This window comes from Bos taurus, chromosome 7 (genome assembly GCF_002263795.3).
Source record: "Bos taurus isolate L1 Dominette 01449 registration number 42190680 breed Hereford chromosome 7, ARS-UCD2.0, whole genome shotgun sequence".
In the NCBI taxonomy this organism is placed as follows: domain Eukaryota; kingdom Metazoa; phylum Chordata; class Mammalia; order Artiodactyla; family Bovidae; genus Bos; species Bos taurus.
In genome coordinates, this window is record NC_037334.1 from 46,912,007 (window position 1) to 46,937,136 (window position 25,130).

Sequence of the window (25,130 nt, forward strand, 5' to 3'; positions counted from 1 at the left end):
CTAAGCACGTGCACCACGACTATCGAGCCTGTGCCCTACAGCCCGGGGAGCTGCAACTACTGAGTCCACGCGCCACAACTGCTGGACGCTGTGTGCGCCCTAGAGCCCACACTCTGCAACAAGAAAAGCCACCGCCACGAGTAGCTCCCATCTCGCCACAACTGGAGAAACGCCCCTGCAGTAACAAGACCGAGCATGGCCAAAAGTGAATAAATAAAATTATTTTTTAAATGGTTTAAATGCATATTTTATGTTACATATATTCACCACAGTTTTGTTTTTTTAAAAAAGAATTACCTGAAGAGCTTGCTGAAATGCATATTCCTGAAATCCACTCCTAGACTTGACTCAGTAAGTCCAGGTTGCATCCCGAGATGTGTCTTTTTAACCGTGTTCTCAGTTCCTAGAATCTGACCCGCGTCTGGTTATCTTCGTGATAAACTCTTTACCGTGAGCAATTTTACCGCACCGGTTGGCCGTTAGGCACTTCTGCCGTAAAGTACGGTCAAGTAAGTGATTGGTTTCAATGTCGTAAAAGATAGTATATAAGAGGCCGCTAGTCACTTCACTCTCACTTTTCACTTTTCTGCATTGGAGAAGGGACAGGCAATTCTCCAGTGTTCTTGCCTGGAGAATCCCAGGGACGGGGGAGTCTCATGGGCTGCTGTCTATGGGGTCACACAGAGTCGGACACGACTGAAGTGACTTAGCAGCAGCAGCAGCAGTCATTCATAACGGTCTTCCAGAGCACTGATTATTGATTCTTTTGGCTAATTTAGATTAACTGTTTCCTAATACCATCTTTATCAAATTTACACAAATTTTTTTGTTTGTGGGACTCAGCATGTGGGATCTTAGTACCCCCATGAGGGACTGACCCCAGGCCCCGTGCTGTGGAAGGACCGAGTCATAACCATTGGACTGTCAAGGCATTCCTTCTCTTGCAATATTAGAAGTTGGGGGCAAAAAAAGAATGGAGCACTTCCTACCTCCCTGCCCCCTCATAAATGGTTACAGGTATTAAGTTTCTTAAAAATGGTGGGGAAAAAAGTTGCTATTTCATAGTAGGTAACTTGGGAGAAGGCAATGGCACCCCACTCCAGTACTCTTGCCTGGAAAATCCCATGGACAGAGGAGCCTGGTGGGCTGCGGTTCATGGGGTCTCTAGGAGTCAGACGTGACTGAGCGACTTCACTTTCACTTTTCACTTTCATGCATTGGAGAAGGAAATGGCAACCCACTCCAGTGTTCTTGCCTGGAGAGTCCCGGGGATGGTGGAGCCGGGTGGGCTGCTATCTCTGGGGTCGCACAGAGTCGGACACGACTGAAGTGACTTAGCAGCAACTTGATGGAAGGAATGATGCTAAAGCTGAAACTCCAGTACTTTGGCCACCTCATGCGAAGAGTTGGCTCATTGGAAAAGACTCTGATGCTGGGAGGGATTGGGGGCAGGAGGAGAAGGGGACAACAGAGGATGAGATGGCTGGATGGCATCACTGACTTGATGGACGTGAGTCTGAGTGAACTCCGGGAGTTGGTGATGGACAGGGAGGCCTGGTGTGCTGTGATTCATGGGGTTGCAAAGAGTCGGACACGACTGAGCGACTGAACTGAACTGAACTTGACGGAGGGACGTCCCTGGTGGCTCAGATAGTAAAGAATCTGCCTGCAATGCGGGAGACCTAGGTTGGGAAGATCCCCTGGAGAAGGGAAGGGCTACCCACTCCAGTATTCTTGCTTGGAGAGTTCCATGGACAGAGGAGCCTGTCAGGCTACAGTCCTTGGGGTCACAAAGAGTTGGGCACAACTAAGGGACTTTCACTTCAACGTGATGTAGACAGAGTTGTGGTACTAGCAGAGAATTTGCCTTAGATGATTTGGTGAAACATAAAGACTGTACATGTGATGAAACATTTAAATATAGTCCAATAGTACTACCAGTTATATGGGCTATACATATTGGTTGAGAAATTGCAGAAACTCTTAACCTATTTGTTTCCAGGGAAATTTGAAGAGGTTTACGGCAGATTATTTAATATTGTAAAGAATTGCATACATCTGACATTAGATCCTGAGCACTTAGTGATCAACTTTGAGAAAGGAAGATCTCTAAGATATACCCAGGTACAACTGTAATCATAAACCTACACACATTTTGGGCTACCTAGGTGGCGCTAGCGGTAAAGAACCCAGCGACAATGCAGGAGAAGAGACGCTGTGTTCCATCCCTGAGTTGGGAAGATCCCCTGGAGGAGGGCATGGCAACCCACTCCAGTATTCTTGCTTGGAGAATCTGATAGACAGAGGAGCCTGGAAGGCTACAGTCCATGGAGTCTCGAAGAGTCAGACACGACTGAAGCGACTTAGCACACACGCACACACATTTTAAATGTTTTCAAATAGTTATTGTATTTTCATTTTCCACAATAAAATCTTTTAAAATCTTGGTTATTAATTTTCATGTTTCATTATGTATTATCTAATGTCCTCTTTTATTTTCATTATTTTATCTTTTATGTTATTTCAATGGCCAATTCACTGTGCAGCGAAACTTCCAGCAGCAAAGATTCTTAGGAATATTGGTGTGAAAGAAGACAGCATGACCAACTCCAGGAGGTGGCTGGAACCCAAATCATCCCCTGCTCCTGGCTTTTGCCAGACTGAGCAGAAGAGCCTTTCTGGAGTAGTGCAGGGTGGAGAAGAATACAGGACAAGGTTCTGAGTGCTGGTATGACATCTTAATCTGGACTGTATCTTCTAAGCAGTGGAGAATAACAGAATACTCTGAGCAAGAGGGCCATGTGATCAGATTTGCAGTGGTTTTTTTTTAATGTATGAAAAATTTTGTAAGAAGTGAAAAGAAGAGTATAATGTACCCCCCTGAACCCATACTGAAATTGAACTTTAGTTTTTTTTACACAACTGCACTGCCTTATCTCACACAATTAACAGTAGTTTCTTAATATCAAATATGAAGTTCATATTTCAAATTTCTAAGATGGTCCCCAAAATGTTTTTGTTTTAAGGTTGATTTGTGTGATTCGGGATTCCAATCAGGCCTACATATTACATTTGTGACTTTGTTTCAGAAAGGTCACTAGAGAAAGTGAAGTTTGAAAGCTCAAGTGTCCTGGCTTGGGAGAGAGGCCAAGCTGCATTGTTTTGGTTAAAAATACGGATGTGAAATTCAGGAGAGCAGTCTGGGCTGGGATCATCTCTTGTATTTCTAGGTAAGAATGGATGGGGTCTGAGCCCAGGGAAGGACCAGCCCTGAAAGGTGGCAGGCACAGAACTCTTAGTCAATCTTCTAAGAGAGATGGGGGAGAGGTGCCTGTGGCCGAGGTGGCTGACGTGTCTGAGGGTTAGGTGACCAAGCATCAAAAAACGACCTTGACATTTGGTTCAAAGGGCCTGCAGTAACTCTGAGGAAACTCTCAGTGGAATAATGGGAGTGGGGAATCCTTTTGTGGTGCCCTGAGCACTGGGTGGAGAGAAGGATGAGGGATATGGACAGCTCTTTCAGGAAACTGCTGAGAAGGGACCAGAAAATGGGCCATGGTGAGAGAGGGAGTCCTGGCAAAGAAGGATATCATTAGGGATGGGAGGTCCATGAGCCTCTTAAAGGCTGAGGCCTGGGAAGGATCAGGATGGTGTGGATAAATAAAAACTGCCTTCTGGAGGACAGACTAGCAGTACGTATCCAGCTCTTCAAAGTGGCTACAATATGGAGTTTCTCTCACAGAAACTGATGCACAGGACATAATCAGAGGTGCACAACATGATTTATCTAGGAGGTTTGTTGTTGCCTTATCAATAACTTATTATTACTTATTAATTACTATCACTAACATGGATTCGCAACCTCAGCACTATTGACATTTGAGGTTAGATAATTCTCTGTTGTGGGAGCTGTCTTGGGCATCATGGGATGTTTAACAGCATCCCTAGCCTCTTCCCACTAGATGCCAGTAGCCACCACTCGCCACAAGTGGTGACAGCCAAAAATGTCCACAGACATTGCAAAATAGTCCCCGAGGGAGGGGCAGAATCACTCGGCTTTTTGAGAATCACTCGGTTAAAGGATGGTATGTCCATTTGGTGGCATTTACAGAGTCATAAGGATAGCTTTCAAGAGTCATTAAGGACATGTTCACAAGTCCTTACAGTATCATATTGAGAAAACAAAAGTCACATCTGTACTTTTAAGTTCAAAAATAATACTAAATATATAAAATACACACGCATCATACATGGCAAGAGGTGGGAAGGAAACAGACTAAAAAATAAGTGAAAGCAACTTAGCATGGTAGGATGAGGGATCTGTTTCCAAGTTTCCACTTTAAAAAAAAAAAACATTTTCTACACTGAACATGAATGCCTTATATTAGTTTTTAATACAGTTTTGCCATGGACCTGGCAATTTATTTTAATGAAATTTATTATGGAATATAACAAAAGACACACAGAAAAGTGCCCAAATCACAAGTGTATGGCTTGGTGGATTGTCACTAAGTGGACACACCTGTGTAACCAGCACCCAGCTCCAGAAACAGAACGTCAGCAGCCCTTCAGAAGTCCCCCTGTCTTCCCGTCCGGTCACCACTGCTCTCAAAGACGACCTGCTTCCTGATTTAAACACCATAGATTCCATTTCCTATTTTAAAACCTTATATAGGTGGTTTTGCATGCAGTGTGAACTGTTTTCCTGTCTAGCTGCTTTTGCTCAACATTGTTGGTGAGATTCACCCATATTATGGAGTATAGTTATAGTATATTATAATGAGCATATAGAGATTTTAAATCATAAAGCTATTTGTTAAAAGATGGCAGGTGGACGTTGTTAAAAATCTGAATGCTTTCACTTCCCAGTGAGGGCTCTACAGTGCTTCTTCTAGGAAGTTGGTCGTGTCTTCCAGCCCCCAGCCCACTCCCCTGAAAGTTCTCTCTCCCAGTTGCTACTCCAGGTCTTGGATGGATCTGTGACAGTCCCACCAGGCCCTGGCTCACTTGCCATCACCGATGACACATATTGGTGTCTGAATTCCTTGAAGAAGAAACCAGTCAGACAGGGTGGGTGGGAAGGGGGCGTGTGTCTCTTGCACAAGACTGAAGATGGCAGGAAGTGGGGCCACGGGTGTCCAAGATGGGGTCAGGGCCTCCTGAAGGGAGAGTCTTCACCTCTGTTCCTGAAGTGACCATGGCTGATATGCCACTGGCAGAAAACCAGAAGTTTCCCGGCAAAAGCAGCCTCATCTGGTTGCCTGGCTTGTCACATTCCTCAGCACCAAGCACCCTCTGGGCCCTTTATTTCTCACACCAGCCCTATAAAGGTGGGGCTATCATGAGTTCCCATTTTATCACCATGAGCCTGAAATGGAGAGAAGTTAGCTTGTGTAAGAGCCCAGTCTGGGCTTTGAGCTCAGGTCTGTGTGGACCCAAGGATCGCCCCATCAAGGCCACTTCCCTACCTTTTTCATCGCTGGCTGACATGGGAAGAGGGGAGTCGTGACTCCGTCTCCAGTGATAGATTCAGTCTGGCAGCCTGGTCCCAGCCAGCTATAATGTCAGGCAAGCCATTATCTCTGATGATGCTTCTGTGGGTTTAATCATACAACAGGTAGCTCAATATCTTTTGCTTCAAGCCCTACCTCCTCCAACCAGCGGGAATCTCTGGAAAAATGTTCTGGGGAAAAACGGAGGCATTTTTACGACTCTCTCCTCACCTAAACCCGCTGGGCCAGGACAGAGCACAGACCCTTGGGCTCTGACCATTACCCTACACTTTGGACCCAGCCGCCCCTGGCTTTGATGTTGTCTTGGTAAATGTCCCCCAGTCACCAGTGGGCTCTGATCTCTCCAGCACCTAATAATTCAAACAGCCTGGGGCAGTGAGCAGCTAATCAGCTGGACAGGTCTTGCAGCTGCACGATGAGGTTGAGGGAAAAGGGGGTGCTTCTCTTCTTAGGGTCTCATTCCACAACCTGATGGCCGTGGCAGACGCCCCTGTCCGCCGGCCCAGGGTTGAGGTTAATTCTCTCAAGGACCCGTGTGGGGATGTGCCTGGCTGTGGTGGCCGTTACGCAGTTTGAATCATGGCTGTCCCGGCCAGGCCATCGGGTGGAAATTAAAATTTAATTTAGACAGTCCTGTCTCTGCGGCCCTGGTGGCCGTCGTCTGGGTGATTGACTGGCTGGTTTCTTTCACCTTTGCACGCCTTGGGTTTTTACTGGCGGAGGAAATGAAGGCTGAACTGGGGCAGGAAATTCCATGTACACAGGTGTTTCTGGTTAGCCCCATGCACCTCACCCAGGGGCACAACTGGGGGCCAGGGATGCCTGTGTGAGCCCGGGGGCCTCTGTGGTGCGGCAGCTGTGGCAGCTTCGCATCTAGAGAAGGCTGGGCAGGATGATCAGGGCCACAGGGCAGACAGAGGTATTCACAAATGGGCCCCCAACTGGTCCTAGGAGCCCAAAGACTGCCTGCCACTGCCATGAGATCGCATCAGCACCTTGGTGAGAGTCACCCCGGCCCCTGTGCCTGCAGTGGGTGGCTGGTGGCACCAGGCCCTGACCTGGGAGATTAGCAGCGCCCTGAGGTGGTGTTTACACGTTGTAGCCAGCACTTCATGTGGCTGACCTGCCCCCATTTTCACATCTTCTGAAGGGCTTAGAGATCCAAAAAGCATGCCTTCCCTTGCTTAAAAGGTCCCCGGAGGGATTGAGGAGGGAGGCCTTGGGCTTGGTCAGACACAGCCATCTGCAGGCTTCTTTCAGAGGCTGAAGAAGTGGTGTTCTTCGTCTCATAATTATCTCCATTCTGCCATCTGGACACTTCCACCATTACTCACTCATCACCCTGGGTAAAGGCACTCAGGGCTCCTGTTAAACTCAGAGTGCCCCAGGGGGAAGAAAGCACATGCTGGGAAATGACACGGGGAGATACCCACCCTGCACCTCAGTTTTCACAACTGTAAAACGAGAATTAGACCCGGGGTCTTCTTCTGGGTTGGCACATAGATAAATAAGAGGCCATTCATAGAACATCGGGCCCACAGTGGGTAACTAGCGCACAGAGAATATTCACACCACTTTCAACTGGGCTCTAGCCCCTGGGAACATGTCCAAGGGAACCATTCAAAAGGAAAATTATTTTATAAATAGTTTAGAGTATTATCTTCTTAAGTCATGAAATTAAAAGACACTTGCTCCTTGAAAGAAAAGCTATGACAAACCTAGACAGCATATTAAAAAGCAGAGATATCATTTTCCCAACAAAGGTCCATATAGTCAAATCTGTGGTCTTTCCAGTAGTCATATATGGATGTGAGAGTTGGACCATAAAGAAGACTGAGCACTGAAGAATTTATGCTTTCAAACTGTGGAATTGGAGAAGACTCTTGAGTATCCCTTGGACAGCAAGGAGGTCAAACCAGTCAATCCTAAAGGAAATCAACCCTGAATATTTACTGGAAGAACTGATGCTGAAGGTCCAATACTTTGGCCACCTGATGCAAAGATGCAACTCATTGGAAAAATCCTGACGCTGGGAAAGATTGAGGGCAGGAGGAGAAGGGGACGCCAGAGGATGAGATGGTTGGATGGCATCACCGACTCAGTAGACATGAATTTGAGCAAACTCAAGGAGACAGTGAAGGACTGGGAAGTCTGGCCTGCTGTAATTAATGGGGTTGCAAAGAGTTGGACATGATTTAGCAACTGAACAACAATACTTACTTTAAGCACACACACACACAAATGTAACCAATGAAAATACCCATCACTGGTTATACACTGAGGTATGTCATTAATGAACAGCCAATAAGATCAGTATGACAAGTATAAAGCCAAGTCAAATGCTCAGGAAATAGCTGAAGAAAGCAAATCTACACCGCTAATTATGACTGTGGGAAAATGCATGGCAAGTATGAAGAAGACTGGAGGGAGATGTGAGTAATTGCTTATTTAAATATATTTAAGTCATTCAATATTTAAATGCATAATAAAAATGAAAATGAAATGAGAACAGAGATAGATATGAATGTGTCTACGTTATCGAGTTTCTTCTAGTATGAGAGCCCTCCTCAGGAGTCCAGGACACAAAGTATGTGATCACAAAGGCTGGAGAAAAGCTTGCAGCTGGGGTCTTGCCCACGCAGAGGACACAAAAGCAGGTTCATTAGAATGTGTGTGGCCACCCGCGTGAGCTTCCAGGGTTAGGCAGGGAGTCCTGAGGGAAATGGGGCTGAGCCCTCATCAGTCAGCCTCCTTTCACAGCCCAGGATCCCCACATACACCCGCTGCCCCTGTCGCTTAGAGAGGGTCCTGGGCCCGGTCCTCAAGATTCCGACCGACGCGCGGCTGCCCCTGGAGGTAGGGTGGGGGAACTGCATTTTCATTGCTTTTCGGCGTTCCCGGTCTGGGCACTATTATGGAAAGGACCTTGCTGTTTTGAGTGAAGCATAAATGAATGGCTGCTGTGTGGGACCAAGAGGATTGGAAGCTGGAGGGAGCCTAAACTGAGAGCTCCCTGCCTTATCTTCGGGCCCCTGCCTGGTGAGCTGCAAGGCACAGAGTGTGGGCGTCTCTCTATCTCAACAGACTTCCCATAGTTCAAGTCACAGCTTCATCCTCCTAGCAGAAACCTGACCAGTCCAGTCCTTGTTGTCTGAGCTCAGAGCCCTTCTAGAATCTGGCTGTGGTCCTGGGTCCCTCACCCTTTCTCTGTTACACCTCCCTATCCCTCCAGGCTTTCATAATGGACTTTAGTTCATTCTTATTGAATTGCCTTGGATGCAAAATAATGGTTGGAATACCAGCAACCAGCAATGGTTGTGAATTTCAATTCCTCTTCTAAAACCACTTGTAAATATTTCTGCAGCTTTCCTCCCCTCTCCCTCCCACCCCTTCTTCCCCACCCCACCCAACAGACAGGAATTACAAGACAGTAATTCACAACCCCTCCCTTTGTATCTCCTGCTTCTTGTGGTTATCAGGATGGTTACTGCAGGGAGTAAGCCTGGCTCTGACCTACCTTCCAGACCTCAGACCCCACAAGCACCATCAGATAGGAGGCTTGTCATCTTGAAAAGAAAGGCAAAAAAAGATAACTTCCAAATGTTGAGCACTTGCTGTAAGTCAAGTATCTAAGTATGCTAAGTGCCACATCCACCCATTTCCTCCTCCCAAACACCTTAGGAGACAGGTATTTCTGCTTCACAGATGGAAGAAACTGAGGTTGGGAGAGGTAGTAAGTGGTAGAGCTGAGATCCAGATGTTGGCTATCTGACTCCAGAGTCTAGGCTTTTCTTTGCTCTAAATCCCTTCACTGAACCTTCTCTTTTGTCTGTGGAATTCTAGGAAGTGTCGGTTCTGTTTCTCATCAGCAGGGCCTCCCGCTCCCCATGAAGCAGGGTCTCTGGGCATTTGCGCATCATCCCTAGAGGGGAACCTTGGGTGTGCAGAGCCTCGTCTCAGGATCCAAAATGTCCAGAACTAGCTGGAGTCAGAGGCCTTCTGGCCTCTCTCCCCACCACATGGAAATGTCATTTGTAGTCAGCGGCTGTAGTTGGAGAACTGCCTTTTAGGTGCAGTGAGTCAAAGGACCACATGGAATCACTTTAGCCTGAGCCGGCGCTGGAGAAGCCCTGGCTCATGGCCACGAGTGGCGGCATGTCCAATAATCCTGAACTCCAGGCGTGAGTGTTGCCAAGAAACCAGGGGGGGTTGGAGACTGACCAGCTCTCCCATTGCATGCCAAGGTCCTGCATGGTGCTGGGAGTGTAGGTACTCAGGAACATAGCTTCCTGTTCTCTGTTAGGGAAGGGCCTTGGTCCTGTGGGCTGAGGGTCTTCGTGATATTAATAAAATGCCCTGTACTATAACCATCTTGGGGGATGGAGGGTCTTAATCATGGACCATAGGCCTCTGTGACTGTATGGAGCTTTATGTAGGTTTCTGTGTCCGAAGAGGAGCCACAGCTTTCTCTGCATTTTCAGAGGTATCCAAGACCCACAAGAGGCCAAAGACCACACTGTCCAAAAAGACTGTAGTAGGAACAAGGGGATTACACCATTCAGCATGCTCAAATGTATAAGCCCATCCCCGGCACTGCTAGTGGGGGGAGATGTGCCAAGCTGGTGCAAGTATGTGAGGATGGGGAGTGGGTACCCAGGTCAGGTTGGCTCCCTGAGCAGAATGGAGCTCCTCCTGACTCCCTTCCCACGCTGACCACACAGGCTGCAGAGAGCATACCCACCCCCCAGGCCTTTGGGGAAGATGGCCTCCCCCACCATCATCTGTGAACCTCATCTCCAAGCTTAGGGCTTCCTCCCCCGCTGGGGTTGCCCCCTCTCTGAGCTCCAATTTCCCCACCAGGCTGGGGCCGTATATCTTCTCCTCCTTTCTCCTGGCTGCTTTATAGCTTGCTGGAAACACCTTCCCTTAGCACTTCGAAATGTATCACTTGAAAGCATCTTAACGTTAACCAATGTGATTCTTTTTTAATTTGAAGGGGCTTATTTCTCCGAATGGCTTTCCTGATCATATAGGAGGGCATGCTCCCTAATATTAAACTTTTTCTTTATAAAGAGCAAAAAAATGACTCACATCTGTTTGATATTTAATTCAAATTGAATGGCAGGACAGGAACAAAATTACACTGCAAAAGGCCATAAAGCGTGATGTTTAAAAAGGCCAAACATACCAAACCTACATGTCAGAAAATTTGAAATGACACAGGATTGAGGGGATATGGCCTGGGCAATGGGGTGTCTCCTACCCAAAAGCCAGAGAGGTGGTAGCCAAGCTGGGAGAAGGTGAGAGGTGGGAGAAGCTCATGATGCACTGGAGGATTTTGTAGGGACAGGTTTCTAGCCACATATGAGTTTGGAGGTCTTGATGCCATCTCGAAACCACTGCTAGTTGTTCTGGGTTGACGGGTGGCCTGTCTGGAGCCTCCCAAGGGGCTGCTGGGTAATGCTCACACACTGCCTAGGGGACCAACCAGGCACTGCCCCACTGTCAGCATCCAGAAGGCCTTGGGGTTTGCCTACAGCTCAGAGACTGAGTGGGAAACCCCTATGCTGATCAGAAAACCAGAGGCTCCAGTATCCTTTGTCTAAAGGGGATGAGAAATGGGGTGGGGCCCAGAGAGCTGTGCTTTCCTTCCTCTAAATACCAGGCAATCTGTCACCACCCCAGACTCTTAAAGAGTTCCCAGGAAAGAAGTGAGCGTGGTCTCCTACTTATCACCCCCGTTGCAGAGCCCCAGCACAAGCAGTCCAGTTGTGAACCATCTGGTGACATCTGTGAGATGGGCATTGACAATGGGGCTCTGCTACCCGAGCTTGACCGGAGCAGATTTGGTGCCCCTTAATGAGTGTACACAGAGAAGGCAATGGCACCCCACTCCAGTACTCTTGCCTGGAAAATCCCATGGACGGAGGAGCCTGGTAGGCTGCAGTCCATGGGGTCACTAAGAGACGGACACAACTGAGCGACTTCACTTTCACTTTTCACTTTCATGCATCGGAGAAGGAAATGGCAACCCACTCCAGTATTCTTGCTTGGAGAATCCCAGGGACGGTGGAGCCTGTTGGGCTGCCAGTCTATGGGGTTGCACAGAGTCGGACATGACTGAAGCGACTTAGCAGCAGCAGCAGCAGCAGCAATGAGTGTACATGGAGGAAGGGGGTGGGGAGAAGAGTAAGGATCTAGAAGAAATCAGATGCTGGCTCCCTCACTGACCAGCTGAAGTCACTTGGGCATGCATCTCCTCTCTTAGCCTTGGTTTCTTAATCTGTTGCATGGAATGGTTTAACATCTTCATAAGGTTATTTTGAATATCTAATGTTTTAAATCTAAACACACATTCACTTTTTTTGGGGGGGGAGCAGCTGTATCTAAATCCTTCATTCTTTCTGTTTAGATTATTTCTTTGACTCTCACACAGAATCCAACAGTGCTGTACAGAAACTACACATTTTAAATCAATGAACAGATATTAAAGTTTTGCTCTTGTATTTTTTAACCTGTCTTTACAACCTGCATTTTACTGATTTTTTATTGATATGTCTGTGGGTGTAGCTATAGTAGAAGCATCTATCTCTATGTTACCTTTTTTTCTTTGTTGTGTTTTCAAACATTCATGCTTTTAAGTACCAAAGCATTGTACGACTTTCTTAGAACAGTTACTCTAACCCCTCTAACGGCTTTTGTACAGTAGCACCTTTATTTCCAAGGCGTTTTCACGTCAGTTATTTTGTGTCTCTGGCCCACAGTTGAGCACAAGAGGCTGGCACTTTTTTCACACAATGGTGTGCTGGAGCTGTCTTATGCTGTCTTCCAAGAGATAATTGTTACACAAGTCACTATTAAAAATTCAATTGTATGAACTCACAGTTAAATAAACCATATTATATACAAAGTTAATAAATAATGAAAACTCAGCTTCCTAATTATTTTACTGTATTTTAGTATACCTATGCTCTTGTAAATTGTATCTGTATGATGGAAATTCTATGAAAGGGTGTGCTCACTGTGCATCTCTTTCCAAATTCAAGTTCAGTGATGTCATCTTGATACCTTGAAACTGACCACAGTTGGAGAATGTACGCCATGGAAATCAGAGAGTGGTCAACACTATACCCAGACTTCACGAACCACTCAGAGAGCCGATTGTTGAACATTAACCAGCACATCCCCGATTGTTGAGATTGGCAAAGTGAGGCATGTGGAGCTTTTGGTGACTCTAACGGCCACAGTGAAAGTCCTCCTCTCAACCCACTGCTTTCTCCATCAGACTTAGCTCTTCAGCATTCCCAGGACCACGTATCCAGGGTGTGCTGCTGCTGCTGCTGCTGCTAAGTCGCTTCAGTCGTATCTGACTCTGTGCGACCCCATAGACCGGCAGCCCACCAGCCTCCCCTGTCCCTGGGATTCTCCAGGCAAGAACATTGGAGTGGGTTGCCATTTCCTTCTCCAATGCATGAAAGTGAAAAGTGAAAGTGAAGTCACTCAGTCGTGCCCGACTCTTAGCGACCCCATGGACTGCAGCCTACCAGGCTCCTCTGTCCATGGGATTTTCCAGGCAAGAGTACTGGAGTGGGGTCCCATTGCCTTCTCCGATCCAGGGCGTACAGCATTTCGTTATCCAGAACACTATGATCTTTTCCGAATGTCCCCTACCATTCCTCTTATGAGATCTCCTTGGCTTCTCAATTTCTCCTGAACTGAGCCAAAACATCCACTCTAGTTTGTAAAGCATGCTGAGACTCTCAAGTGAAGGCATTTTCTCTTTCTTTAACTGAAAGGAGCAAAACTCACAGCTCATCATCACCCCCTCAGTTTTCTAACCAACACATTACCTGAAGCGCTTGACAAAGCCCAGAGGCAGGCGTATGCGTGTGAGTATGTGTGCATGCGTGCGTGCGTGCGTGTGTCTGTGTGTGTGTGTGTGTTGGGGAAGGAGAAGTCAGACCACAGGAGGCTTTCCTGATGATGCAGCTTGAAGTCTGCACAGCAACCGCAGACCCAGGGGAAGAGGAATGTAAAACCGAAAGATGAAGCCCTCTGATGACTAGCTTCCCTCTCTAGCCTCCAGCGAGTGCCACGGGGGACCATGTGTTCCTCAGTAATGAGGCCCAGCACTGGTTCTGGAAGCCTCCAACGTCAAGCGTCCAGCTTGCCTGCTTCCAGGGTTCCTGGGTCAGAGCTCCAGCGTGGGAGCCCTGCACTGTATGTGTATGTTTCTGAGAAGCAAAAGGCTTAGTGGTCTCTTTGCACCACAGACGCTTCTAGAAACAGAAAAACCTGTTGGACTCTTCTCATTCTGATCAATTAGTTGTTAAAATGCATGTTAACCTTTTAACCAGCATCTTTGTTGTGGTTTGACCTGTTTCTCAAAGCCTCATTCCCTAAAAGTCTGCTTTTACCCCATGCAAATTCTTGAAGTTTAAAGGCACTTACCAAGGACCTACTGTGTGCCAGATGGCTGTTTGATCTGCAGACAGTTGCTGTCAGGGCTCTGCTGGGGGTGGTGCCAGCATGTACACAGCAAGTACACGTGCCCTGCTGAGGAAATACCTTTTGTTCAGTGGATCTCACCTGGAAATCCCCTCTGAGTGTCCCAACACTGTCTTGGAACTGGGAGGGAGCTGGCTTTTTGTGGAGAAAAGTCAAGGAGGCTTTTGGGAGGGAAGAATGTTTAGGGATCAGTGGTGGTTCATGTTGAATAAGAAATGGCTGGCATTTACTGAGCATTTCCAAGGAAGGTGTGAGATCTTGTACAGACTGTGTTTCAGTCTTCACAGAGGTGGAGTAGGTACCAATAGTGTCCCCACGTTATACATGAAGGAAAATGGCCTGGGGGAGGAAGGCAGTTTCAGGGTCAGTAAGTGGAGGGCGTGGGGGTCTGGACCCTGCTCTACTGCCCTCAGGTGGGAGAGGAGAGGCATGTCAAACCAGACACCCCGGCAGGACTGTGTGCTCCAAGCCAGGCCACATCTGTTGCCCTGGACATGTCCTTTGTGCTTTCCACCTTCCTTTCTTGCAGACTCTGAAGGTCACACACGTTGGGGTGACAGTGGTGGAGGGGGATTTGTATTTGCCAGTTGCCTTCAAGATGTCCCTGGGAGCCCTCTGTGCTGTGCCCCCCCCCATCTCCTCTCCATTTTTGGTGGCCACCCTAGGGCTCTAGGGCTTCCCTGGTGGCTCACATAGTAAAGAATCTGCCTGCAAAGGGGGAGACCCACGTTCGATCCCTGGGTTGGGAAGATCCCCCTGGAGAAAGGAATGGTTACCCACTCCAGTATTCTTGCCTGGAGAATTCTACGAACAGAGGAGCCTGGTGGGCGTCCATGGGATTGCAGAGTTGGACACGACTGAGTGACTAACACTCTCACTTTCACTAGGGCTTTGGGGTGGGGGGCTGAGGGAACTGTGATGGGTACACTCCTTGATCGAGCTTTCTTGCTCCCCCTTCCCTCCTCTGCTCTGTCCTGCAGGGGAGCGGACCCTGCAGGTTGCAAATCCTAGGCTACTCATTAGCCTCTGGTCTCCCATAGGAGAGGGAGAAGCCCGCATGCTTTGCACTTTCTCTGGGCACCTTGGGGAAGAGTATCTGGCGGGGGCTTCAGCTTCCTCTGGACAACTTCTGTCTCCAAGTTCCCAGCTTCTCGTGCAGTTCTAGCTCTGTGCTGCACGGCACCCTCTCTGGTAACACGGTCTCTTGCAGGTGACCATGCAGCCCCAGGATGGGGGCTAGCAGCAGTAGCACTCCCTGTTCCTGTTGATCTCTGAACTGCAGTGCCTATGTGGCATTTTGGCCATTCCACTCCCCGTGTGCCCAATGTCCTGATTCAATTTTTTTAAATACTCAAGAGTGTTTTTTGTTTTTTAATATTTTCTTGACTGGATCCTGACTGATACCATCCCTAGCACTCTCTCCCTACCTCCCCCACAAGCAAGGTGAACATAAGGGTCCATCTTCCCAGCCCACGTGAGCAAGAGGCCAACGAATGAAAGACTATCACAGCATCCTCATCCCTCAGAGAAGCAATTACGGAAACCCTGTGGCTGGCTGCCTGGCTGAGCTTTCTCTCCAAAGGCCCCTGTCTCTGCTTTTACTCTGAAGATTCCCCACCCGCTACCCCCTGCCCCCACATCTTTAAAGGAAAGTGAGGCAGACAGCCCAGCTGGGGTTCCTTGCAGCAGTTGGAGCGCTTGGCTCAGAGCCGGGGCGTCCTGACGGCGTTGCCCAGTACCTGCTCTATGTAAGCTCTGTGTCAGGTAACACCGAGGGGATCAGAGGACCAACAGAGGGGGAAGGAGAGCCCCTCCACAACTCCAGATCCCACGGTTTCTCCCTCCCTTCCGGATTGTGGTTTGATTTTGACTCATAAGTGCCCTTTCTCGGATCTCTTCTTTCTTGTTCCCCAGTGACTGGCACTGAGCCCCTTAAACAAGCTGGCATCGTGGGGAAATGGAGGCAGAGATAGGAACAGCTCGATTGTGCTGACATTGCTGCAGGAACACACATTTTTGTGGCTCAAGCCCCCCTTGCCAAATGGCAATATAAAGCCCTTTCAACTCACGTGCGTAAAGAAGAAAATAATTAAACTCTTCTGTCGAGGATCACCTGGCTCCCCCCATCCATTCACTTAGGATGTTTTGTTCCCACTGGAGCGTATGATTGGAAAACAAAGGTAAATGAGAGCAATTTATTCCTGGATCACTTTTTCCCCCCCGCTGCAGGATTAAAGCTGCCTCAGCCATAAAGAGTTTACAAACTCTAAAGAAAGATAATAACTTCCCTTCTCACGGCCCGGTCACGGGGAGGTAACGCATGTTTCCAATCAGCTGAGAATGGAACTCAAATGGTAGATTTTATTTCACTTTAATCCGCCTGTGAGTTCACTTTCAAGGTAAGAGGGACCACAACCTGCAATGTGAACAGAGTTTATTAACTTCGAAGTCTCCTCCTAAAGGTGGAGGAGCCAGCTTAGTTTACTCCTCGCCCCAAAGCCTTGCCTGGCTTGGGGGCCTGGTGCGGTTGGTGCCTGCCTGGGGCACGGGGTGACTGCTGAGCAGGTAGAGGGGCCTCAGCGATTCAGAGCCCAGCTAACCTGATGGCAGCATCAGCACCGCCAAAGGTCATGGAGGTGACAACAAGCCATTCCAGCGGCATGGAGCTTACTTGCTTCAGCACGTCTGTTTGCTGCCTACAGGACAGCCTGGCCGCTTGGTAGGCTGCTGTGGGAAGAAGCCATTCTCAGGTCCTGTCTCAACTCTCTCTGGTCACATGGCAAGCTTGACCTAGCCCCCTGCCCTGTCTTACTTCACACATTTACGAAGTCATCGTCCATTGGAAGGGAAAAGGAGCTGTTTCCTTGATTGGCCTACTGTGGAACCTTTAATGGGTAAGGTTACCACTGGAAAGCCCTGCCCTCCCCAATTCTTCCCTTGACAACGTAGATGCCTCCAGCAGGGAAAGATCTTAGGAGGCTTCCCTGACTCAGATGGTAAAGAATCTGCCTGCAATATGGGAGACCCGGGTTCCATCCCTGGATCAGGAAGATCCCCTGAAGAAGGAACTGGCAACCCACTCCAGTATTCTTGCCTGGAGACTCTCCATGGACAGAGGAGCCTGGAAGACTAGAGTCCATGGGGTCACAAAGAGTTGGGTACGACTGAGCAACTAACACACACTCAGACACACACACACACACACACACTACAGGGAATCTCTTTATGACACAATCTGGCCCGTGAGGAGTCTTGCTTCAGGGAGGCCGTGTTTCCTAGTGTATGTTTGGGGAAGGAGGTCTGTGTGGACCCCAGGCCCAGACTCAATCCAGCCTGCCCAACCCCTGACTGCTATGGTGCGGTGGTTGGGTGCCCACCCAGGGTGTCTCCTGGGGGCACCCACATGCCCTGTTTGGGGCAGGAAGTGCTAACTGAGAGCTATCTGCTGGTGATCTGGGGCCCTGTCAAATCAGTCAACCTTCTCTGTAGTCATCACACAGAGTTCCAACAACCCAGAGTCTGGGTTAAGTTTGGGCACAGAGGCTCAAGAACTAGGCAGAAGATCCAGCCTTGTCCTGTCCCAGCCAGAGGGTCTGGGCTGCCCAAGGCAGACCCTCTCACCAGCCTCGCAGGTGAGACTTACTGTCTGCTCTCAGCTTTGTGGCCTTCCTGCCCCAGCCCTACCCACTGCAGGCCTTGGGCCTGCCCTCCCTGGCCCTGAGAGGCTCAAGCCCTAGCACCGTCAAGGTGACTGCTTTCCTGACCACGTCTGCCTGTCTGCCCACACCTCCCTGCCTGGCTCTATGATGGCCATCAGGAAATCAGCAGCAACAACCCAGGGTTCTTGTCTGCACGGAGCTTGGGCTCTCACAGGAGAGAGAGCTGTGGACTCCGTGGGCACAGCACTCTGCTGCTGGGAGGGAATGGCCGTGCTGGGCCATGGCCAGGACCACACTGTCTGCTGCATTTGCTGCCACGACAACGTCCCAGGCTTCTTCGTGGCGCGGAGCCCCACCCTGCAGCTGTTTATGGAGACTTCTGCTCCCTCTTGTGTCATCCCTCCTCGAGGCGGCGCAGTGACTCACAGATGGGTTGAGGAGACTCTCATTTTTGGAAAAGCAGAGGAATGTAGGGGTTACAGTGCCTGAAAGGGCACAAGGAATTATTTCTAAATTTCCAGATGTCTTAGAGAATTGTAGCACTCTGGGATACACCTGAATGTAATTGATGTAGCACTTTGTGTGTGTGTGTGTGTGTGTGTGTGTGTGTGTGTGTGTGTAAGCTGAGTCCATGGTTCCACATGCATTCCATTCATTTCACTAGATCGAACGTTGAAAGCCATCTTATTGAGCACTTCCTGTGTGCCAGACACTGCCCTAGGTGCTTTGTATGCTGTGCCTCACTTTACCTTCTCAGAGCTGTCATTTTCCCCATCTTACAGAAAAAGAAACTGAGGTACCAGGCGATTCAGTCACTTGTTCACGATCACAGCGGTGGTAAGTGTGGAGCAAGAATTCTCACCCAGACAACAGCCTGACTGCAGAGCCCCAGCTTGGACCCAGCACAGTGTGAGTGTGTGTGTGTGTGTGCGCGCACGCTCATGCATGCCTCTGAGCCATGTGGGCTGCCCTGTGTATGGAAGATGAGAGAATGCAGAGGACACTGTTGAGAGGGACTCACCACCCTGCTCAGTCTGAGCAGCAAAGAGAAGGGGTATCACGTTCATGGACCAGGGCCTGAAGCCAACCTGATAGCTCTAACTAGTTGGATGAGATAGCTAGCTTAGATAGCTAGATGAGAAAGGGGGTGGGTGTCGGGCTCTAGTGATTGAAATGGTTTCTACCCAAGAAAAGTGGAGGCTTGCATGGAGTGGAGCTTTGCTGTCTTGGAAACATGCTAGGAGGCAGGCAGTTTCTGGAAGGGACTTCACGAACAGGTGGGGTCTGAAAACAACAAGCTGCGTGTTTCTTGGCTCCCTTCCACCCTGTCTCTGGTCTTGCCCTCCTCCGGCCTGCTGTGTCATCTGTACTGGGGCCCAGAGGGCCTCACGGACTTCACTACAATTCAGAAACTCCTGAAGGGAGGAGGCAGGGGGACTCTGCTAGGCCCCCAGCTGCGATGGGTTCAATTCTTCCTGGAGGGCAGAGGACTCTCCATGTTCAGCAAAGGTTCCTTGGTGGAGCAGGGGAGCTGCACCCTGGGGCCTCTGGGGAGCCACCAGCCAGCTTCTGCTCTTCTTCCGCCTTTGATGTTCAGTCTCCAGGCAGTGGCTTCTCAGTTCTGCACAAGAGGGGCTGCTGCTCCCTAATGCATAGTTTGAGGGACACTTTGGTCTCTGGAGGGATTGTTGTGTAAAAAATAAAGGCAGCTCCAAAACAGTGGGCTTCGTCAGACCACACCACACATGGCTTCTGCTGCTCACCAGCCTTGACCCTTGTGTTTCCCATTCTACAAACTCCAAAGAGTGGGCCTTCTGGTGCCAACATTTATGATAGTCAACCCAGTCCTGACTGCCCACTAGTCCATGGCTAAGACAAAATTTTTCACTAGGGAATCACAGAATATGGATAAGTCCTCAGGCTCTGGCGCCAGTCTGCCCAGCTCCCAAATTTCTCCCACTCCATGTACCTATTTAAGTGAGCCCCGGGTCAGCACCTATGTTGCCCTCGCAATAGAAGCTAATGCTTACTGAGCACCCACTGTGTGCCCGGTGCTGCCCTAAAGGCTTTATGCATGCCACCTCCTAACACCTTCGCAACAGCTCCAGCAGGGAGGTGCTATCATCTTACCCATTTTCCAGGATAAATGGAGAGACAAAAGTAGCCTAAGTCATTTGCCTGAGATCACATAGCTTGTGAGTGGCGTGATGTTGAGCAAGATATTTCACCTTCCTGAGCCTCAGCTTCCTCATTTGTACAGTGTGTCTGTCTGGGTGTTGTGAAGATTGAATGGGGGAATGCACATAGCACCTAGCAGAGTGCTGAGCACATAGCAAGTACTCACCAGACACGGTCACTTAAGCGTAGAGCTGAGGTTAATAACCCCAGTGTGAAGAGAGAGAAAACACGATGTCTCTAGCATTGCCTACAGTGAGTTAACTCCAGAATGCATGTCTTTACTGAGTCCCCTGTAAACTCCTTGAGGGCAGGGGCTTGGTCAGCCTGTTCATCGCTGGTTCCTGGGGCTTTGCACAGCATCTGACACAAGGTAGGTGCTTGGTGAAAGTCTGATGAATGACTGAGTGAAGGACTGCTTTGCGAGCCCCCTGGGCCATTCACAGCTTTGGACAGCCCCTTTCTCTTACACCACTCATCCTCTCCTGCTTTGTGGGTGTGACTTGAGTGTATCTGCCTCACTCCCTGTAAAATAGAATCTTCCCAAGTCAGAGCAGCCTGGGTCCTGCCCACTGCTATCTTTCCCAAGGAGACGATGTCAGACCTGGCAGTGCAGTGGAAATTCCTTGCAGCCTGGGTGCAAAAGGATCTCTCTTCTTGGGCAGGAAGTGGAGAATGTTGAAAACCTTGTTGAAGGTGGTTACAGACTTGGAATGTGAGCCAGCCAATGGGCAGCTTCAGGGCCTTGGATATCACAGAGCAGGGTCTAGGCTGATGGCAACCATCTGGGTCTGAGGCCCCTCCTTTCATTACACAGGTGAACATGGTTTCTAAACCACACTCCCCATCCCCATGGCATGGAGTGTGGCTGCTTATGCTCTGCTCCCCAGCACTTGCTTCCCAACATTTGCTGAGAAAATGAGCCCATGCTTGATCCCCTGCTAGTCCACCCGCATGGGCACATGAGCCACCCTTGAGTGAAGTAACCGCTGCACTGCATTCTACCAAAACCTCCCACCTCGCCTTCTCATAGAGTTAGTCCTGGAAGAGCCCATTGCTGTGTGAAGCCACCTTCCCCTGAAGACCTCTGCTCTCTGGTCCTCCAAGACTTCGATCCACAGGTGAGAGTGAGGGACCATGAGGATGAGGCGGTTACACTGACAGTGAATTCCCAAGCAGGCCCAGCCCCCAGCTCCCCATCCCCAGGAAACCCTGGACTCTACCTTCGTTCTTTCCAGAGATGTGAGCCCCCACCTCTCCAATTTCCTCTTACACCTCTTCTCTATTTCCCACCCCCACCTCTGCGTGACGACGTGGCGTGCATGCGGCCCATCTGGGGGATCAGGGAATCCTGTCGGGCATGCCAGCTTAATGAAATACTTGCAGTTTATTAAACACAGGCTTCCCTAAGCCCCGAGAGCCTGTGGGTATTTGAAAGCCCAAGGTAACCCCGAGCTACCACAAACGTAATTGTTACATGTGTCCCTGCATTCCTGGTGCAACCTCAAACTCCAACTCTTAAACAGCACACAAAATTAGCAACATAAAGTAACTCCTAGTCAGAGGAGAGGGGGAAATGTGGGGAAACACTGAGGGAGGCTCCCAGAATCCCTCAGGGCCTTTAAAAGTATATGAAGTTCCTGTTACCTCGCATAGCTGTGGCCATGGCGGGCGTTCCCCTCACCCCCGGCCATTCATGTTTGCAGAATCAGTTCATTATTATGTGGGCCTGGCCTGTCAACCTGGCATGATGTAGCTTGAATATTTCAAGTCCTGTTTCAGCCGAGGCGTGCTCCAGGGTGGCCGGCGGGGCTAGCTGAGCGAACCGTCTAGGGGCTCCCTCTGGAGTGGTATTTCTGGCACTCCTCCAGGGCTGGGCTGGAGAGGGCTGTGGAGAAACCCCAGGTGATCTGGAGCCCCATGCCCGGAACCTGGGGGAGGCTGCTCCTGGGGCACGCTTTCCCGTTCGTCCGTCTCCTCAGCGCGGAGCCTGTAGATCAGAGGCGAGGGGCTGAGATGGAAGCAGCAGACAAAGGCCTCCAGGGAGGTGCCTCCCTCGATGCGGACCACCATCTGGACGCCAGAGAAGGCCACTCTGTTGACGGCACCCAGGGTCACCTGCTCCAGGAACCTCAGCGTCAGTCCGTTGACCCACACGCTGCCCTTGCGGCTCAGGGCCTTCAAGCTGAAGGCCAGCCGGGTGCCGCCCTTCTCCAGGTAGGGCTCCAGTGACAGGTGCTGGCGGGAGAGGCGAGGGAGCTGCAGCCGGAGGTGGGCGTCCGGGCCCCTGCCCACCAGCAGTGGGCTGGCGTCGTGTTCCAGCTGAGGAGGGACATAAGCAAAGGTGGCAGAGCCCGGTGTGGGGTGGTGCAGGCTCACCCGAAGGACTGTGAGGGGCCTCTCCATGGACAGGAGCCTGGGAAAGATGGAACACAGATGCACAGGCCTGAGTGGTGGCAGTCACTCCCTTTGTGACTCCTTGAGCCTAGACATGCTTGCTGCCCTCAGGGATCCCTGGTCACCTCCAGCCAAGCAGAGCCAGGCACTGAACGTGGATGTGGTCACTCTGCTCCAGCCAGGCTGCAGCCATGGGCAGAGCTGGTGAAGCTCAGGCCCACTGTTTCTAGCCTCAACTTCATCCCTAACACACTCTGTGAGTTAGTGGGAAATGCCACTCACTCTCTAAATTTTAGTTCTCTTTAACATAACATAGGTACATCCATCCTTGTCTTTGCAAAGTCCAAGGCACACCAGCCTGTGTGGTGGGGTTTTGGTGGCATATTGGCATTTGGGGACAATTTGCCTGGCTTCCTGGGAAAGGAAGAATGGAAGACAGGATCCACCTTCCTTGTATCCGACAGTCACATGACAAACGCTTGCTGAGCCCTCCTCTGAGCCAGGCACTGACCAGCTGCTGGGACGAGCAAATCAACAGGAGCACCCAGCTGCATAAGGAGAAGGGGCTTCCAGTTCCCAGCATTAAGGAGGGACCCAGAAGAGGGAAGCCCTGCCTGCTCCTGGGAGATGGGAAAGGCTGCCTGGACACACCAAGGAAGAACAAAGACACCTAGCACATTCCAGAGGACGAGATGGTTGGGTGGCATCACTGAGTCAATGGATGTGAGTTTAAGCAGGCTCCGGGAATTGGTGAAGGACAGGGAAGCCTGATGTGCTGCAGTCCACGAGATCTCAAAGAGTTGGACAGGACTGAGCGCCTGAACAGCAGCAACAAGCACATTCCAAGTGCTCCTATGGATGCTAATGCTGCGAACATCTGCTCCTCACTGCCTAGGGCAGAAGACGGGTCCTGAGGATGCACTTGGCAAGAGCTGAGATCTCTCTCAGAACTGATAGGGGCTCCCTGGAGGTCGACTGGCCATACCCATGTGCAATGCACACGTCCCTTGCCCCAGCAACTTCATTGCCAGAAATTTGTCCTTCAGAATCTAACTGGAACATGCAGGGAGTCTCTGTTCCCCCATGGAGCTGAGGAACATAAACTCCCTGGCATGTGTACCAACCCCAGATGGCCCAGGACCTGCCACCACCTTCTGCAGGAACTGAGGGCTGAGTGGATCTGAATAGCTAACTGTATGCTTTTTCCAGCTCCAGGCTTTTGCTTACAGTACTTTCTTTCCTGAAAACGCATCTTCCATCCCAAACTGCTTATCTTTAAAGGCCTGGTTCATATGTGACCTCTCCCATGCAGCTCTTTTCCTCTGTTTACACTCTGACCCTCAAACAAGAAGACTCCCCCGGGGCTGCCCCCTTTCCATTGTGTATCAGTGATGTGGGTCCTTGTCCCATCTTCTCTGTCGTTCCTGAGACCTCCTGAGGGTAGAATTGCCTCCACGCCCTGAGTCCCACTGCCCAGTACAGACAGGACCAGGCGACAGCAAGTGTCTGGAGGCACATTTGCCAAATAGCTAACTGAGAAGAGGCTCACACACATGAAAATCATGTGAAATCAAGTCCAGAGCAACCCCATGTGAGTCTGGTCCTTAAAAGCTGTGGGACAGGCTTCAGTCCTCTACACACTCTGGACCCCCTGTCTTTTGGTGAAGTAATGGTGAGAGCCTCTCAGTCTGACAGTGAGTGGTGAGCCCTTAAGAAACCCCATTTTCCCTCATGCATACACACACACCGCCCCCACACACCCCATTCACATTCCCTGTCTGGCCCCAGTATTCCTGCAGAAAGCCTCTCCCTCAGGTGTGTGTACACCGGCCCTATTTACTTTCATTTATATAAGTACAAGAACAGCTGAGCTGGATGTCCAAGTCCTCAGGCCTGGCCAGAAACTCGGGGTTCACTTCTAGGAACCAATCCCATGGCCTAGGGATCCTAAGAGAATCCCTTGGAAAGAAGGGTTCACCACTGTTCCTGTGACCTTACTCTGCTTCGCTGGGAACCCCAGAGCCCGTAGCAATCCCCCTGGCCTTGCAGAGCTCTTCTCCTGTTTCCAGTTATTCTGGGGTATGTGCCTGGCGAGCAGCCTGCAGGGGCCCTGCTCCCTGCCCCGCCGCCCTCAAGTTTAAGTTCAAGCCCCTCTGATCTCCACCTACCTTACTTCCTGGGGTGCATCTAGCTCTGGGACAGCAGCTGTGAGCTCCCCGAGGTTGGGGGGCATGTGAGTCTGGGCTGGGCAGGCCTGGGGATGGCAATGACAACTGTGGTTTGGGGAGGTGATGCGTCACCATGCCCATCGACTTTGTTGCTCTCTTCCTTTTTCCCTTTAGGAAAGAAACTGGAAGTGTAATTTCCTATTGCAGAAGTGCAACCCTGCTGCCAAGAGGTTGAAAACCCCGTGGGACTGTGGCTAGGAGAGGCCGCTGAGTTCCTTCCTGGGTTTCATCTCGGCAGGCCCGAGGACCTTGAGAATGTTTCCAGGGTGTCAGCTGAGTTCCTCTTCTCCCCTGGCAGGTGTGGGGTGTTGAGGGGGGGAAGGCATCCCAGACCTGTTAGAAAGGGGAGCCCTTTTGGACAGATGGCCAGTGAGGGGCATCCCCACTGCATGTGGGAGGCTGTGAGGAGGCCACTGTGGCTGGGCTGGTGGTGGCCGAGGGAGCTGCGAGGGACATGGTAGTCCACTGAGCGTCTCAGGAAAGGACAGGGCCTCCAGGGAAGGGGAAAACAGCTGCTCACAGCAGGTGGCCTCTCCCACAGTAGGACAGCAGGAGGGCCCCCCCTATGTCCACCCATCTGGAGTCAGTCCCGCTGGCCTTTGGGAGCAGCCTGGACCAGACCAAGATGGACGTGTGGGGGCTGGCCATCC

At 50.2% G+C, this 25,130-nt stretch overlaps 1 protein-coding gene across 1 annotated transcript; it reads right to left on the reverse strand.

The window, feature by feature from the left end:
• Window positions 1-16,317: 16,317 nt before the first annotated feature.
• TIFAB (TIFA inhibitor) lies at window positions 16,318-24,631 on the reverse strand. Its single transcript, XM_002689202.6, has 2 exons — window positions 24,421-24,631; window positions 16,318-22,271 (listed from the first exon to the last, which is right to left on the reverse strand). The coding sequence occupies exons 1-2, from the start codon at window positions 24,483-24,485 to the stop codon at window positions 21,668-21,670; spliced, it is 669 nt and encodes a 222-aa protein (XP_002689248.2). The 5' UTR covers window positions 24,486-24,631; the 3' UTR covers window positions 16,318-21,667.
• Window positions 24,632-25,130: the final 499 nt, after the last annotated feature.

What these genes read in the sequence shown, in the direction of transcription:
- TIFAB (XM_002689202.6), bottom strand. Translation starts at nt 24,485, where the DNA reads ATGCCCCCCAACCTCGGGGAGCTCACAGCTGCTGTCCCAGAGCTAGAT. An exon ending in GATGCACCCCAGGAAGTAAG is followed by an intron (nt 22,272 to 24,420) that starts GTAGGTGGAGAT and finishes CATCTTTCCCAG; the next exon opens with GCTCCTGTCCATGGAGAGGC.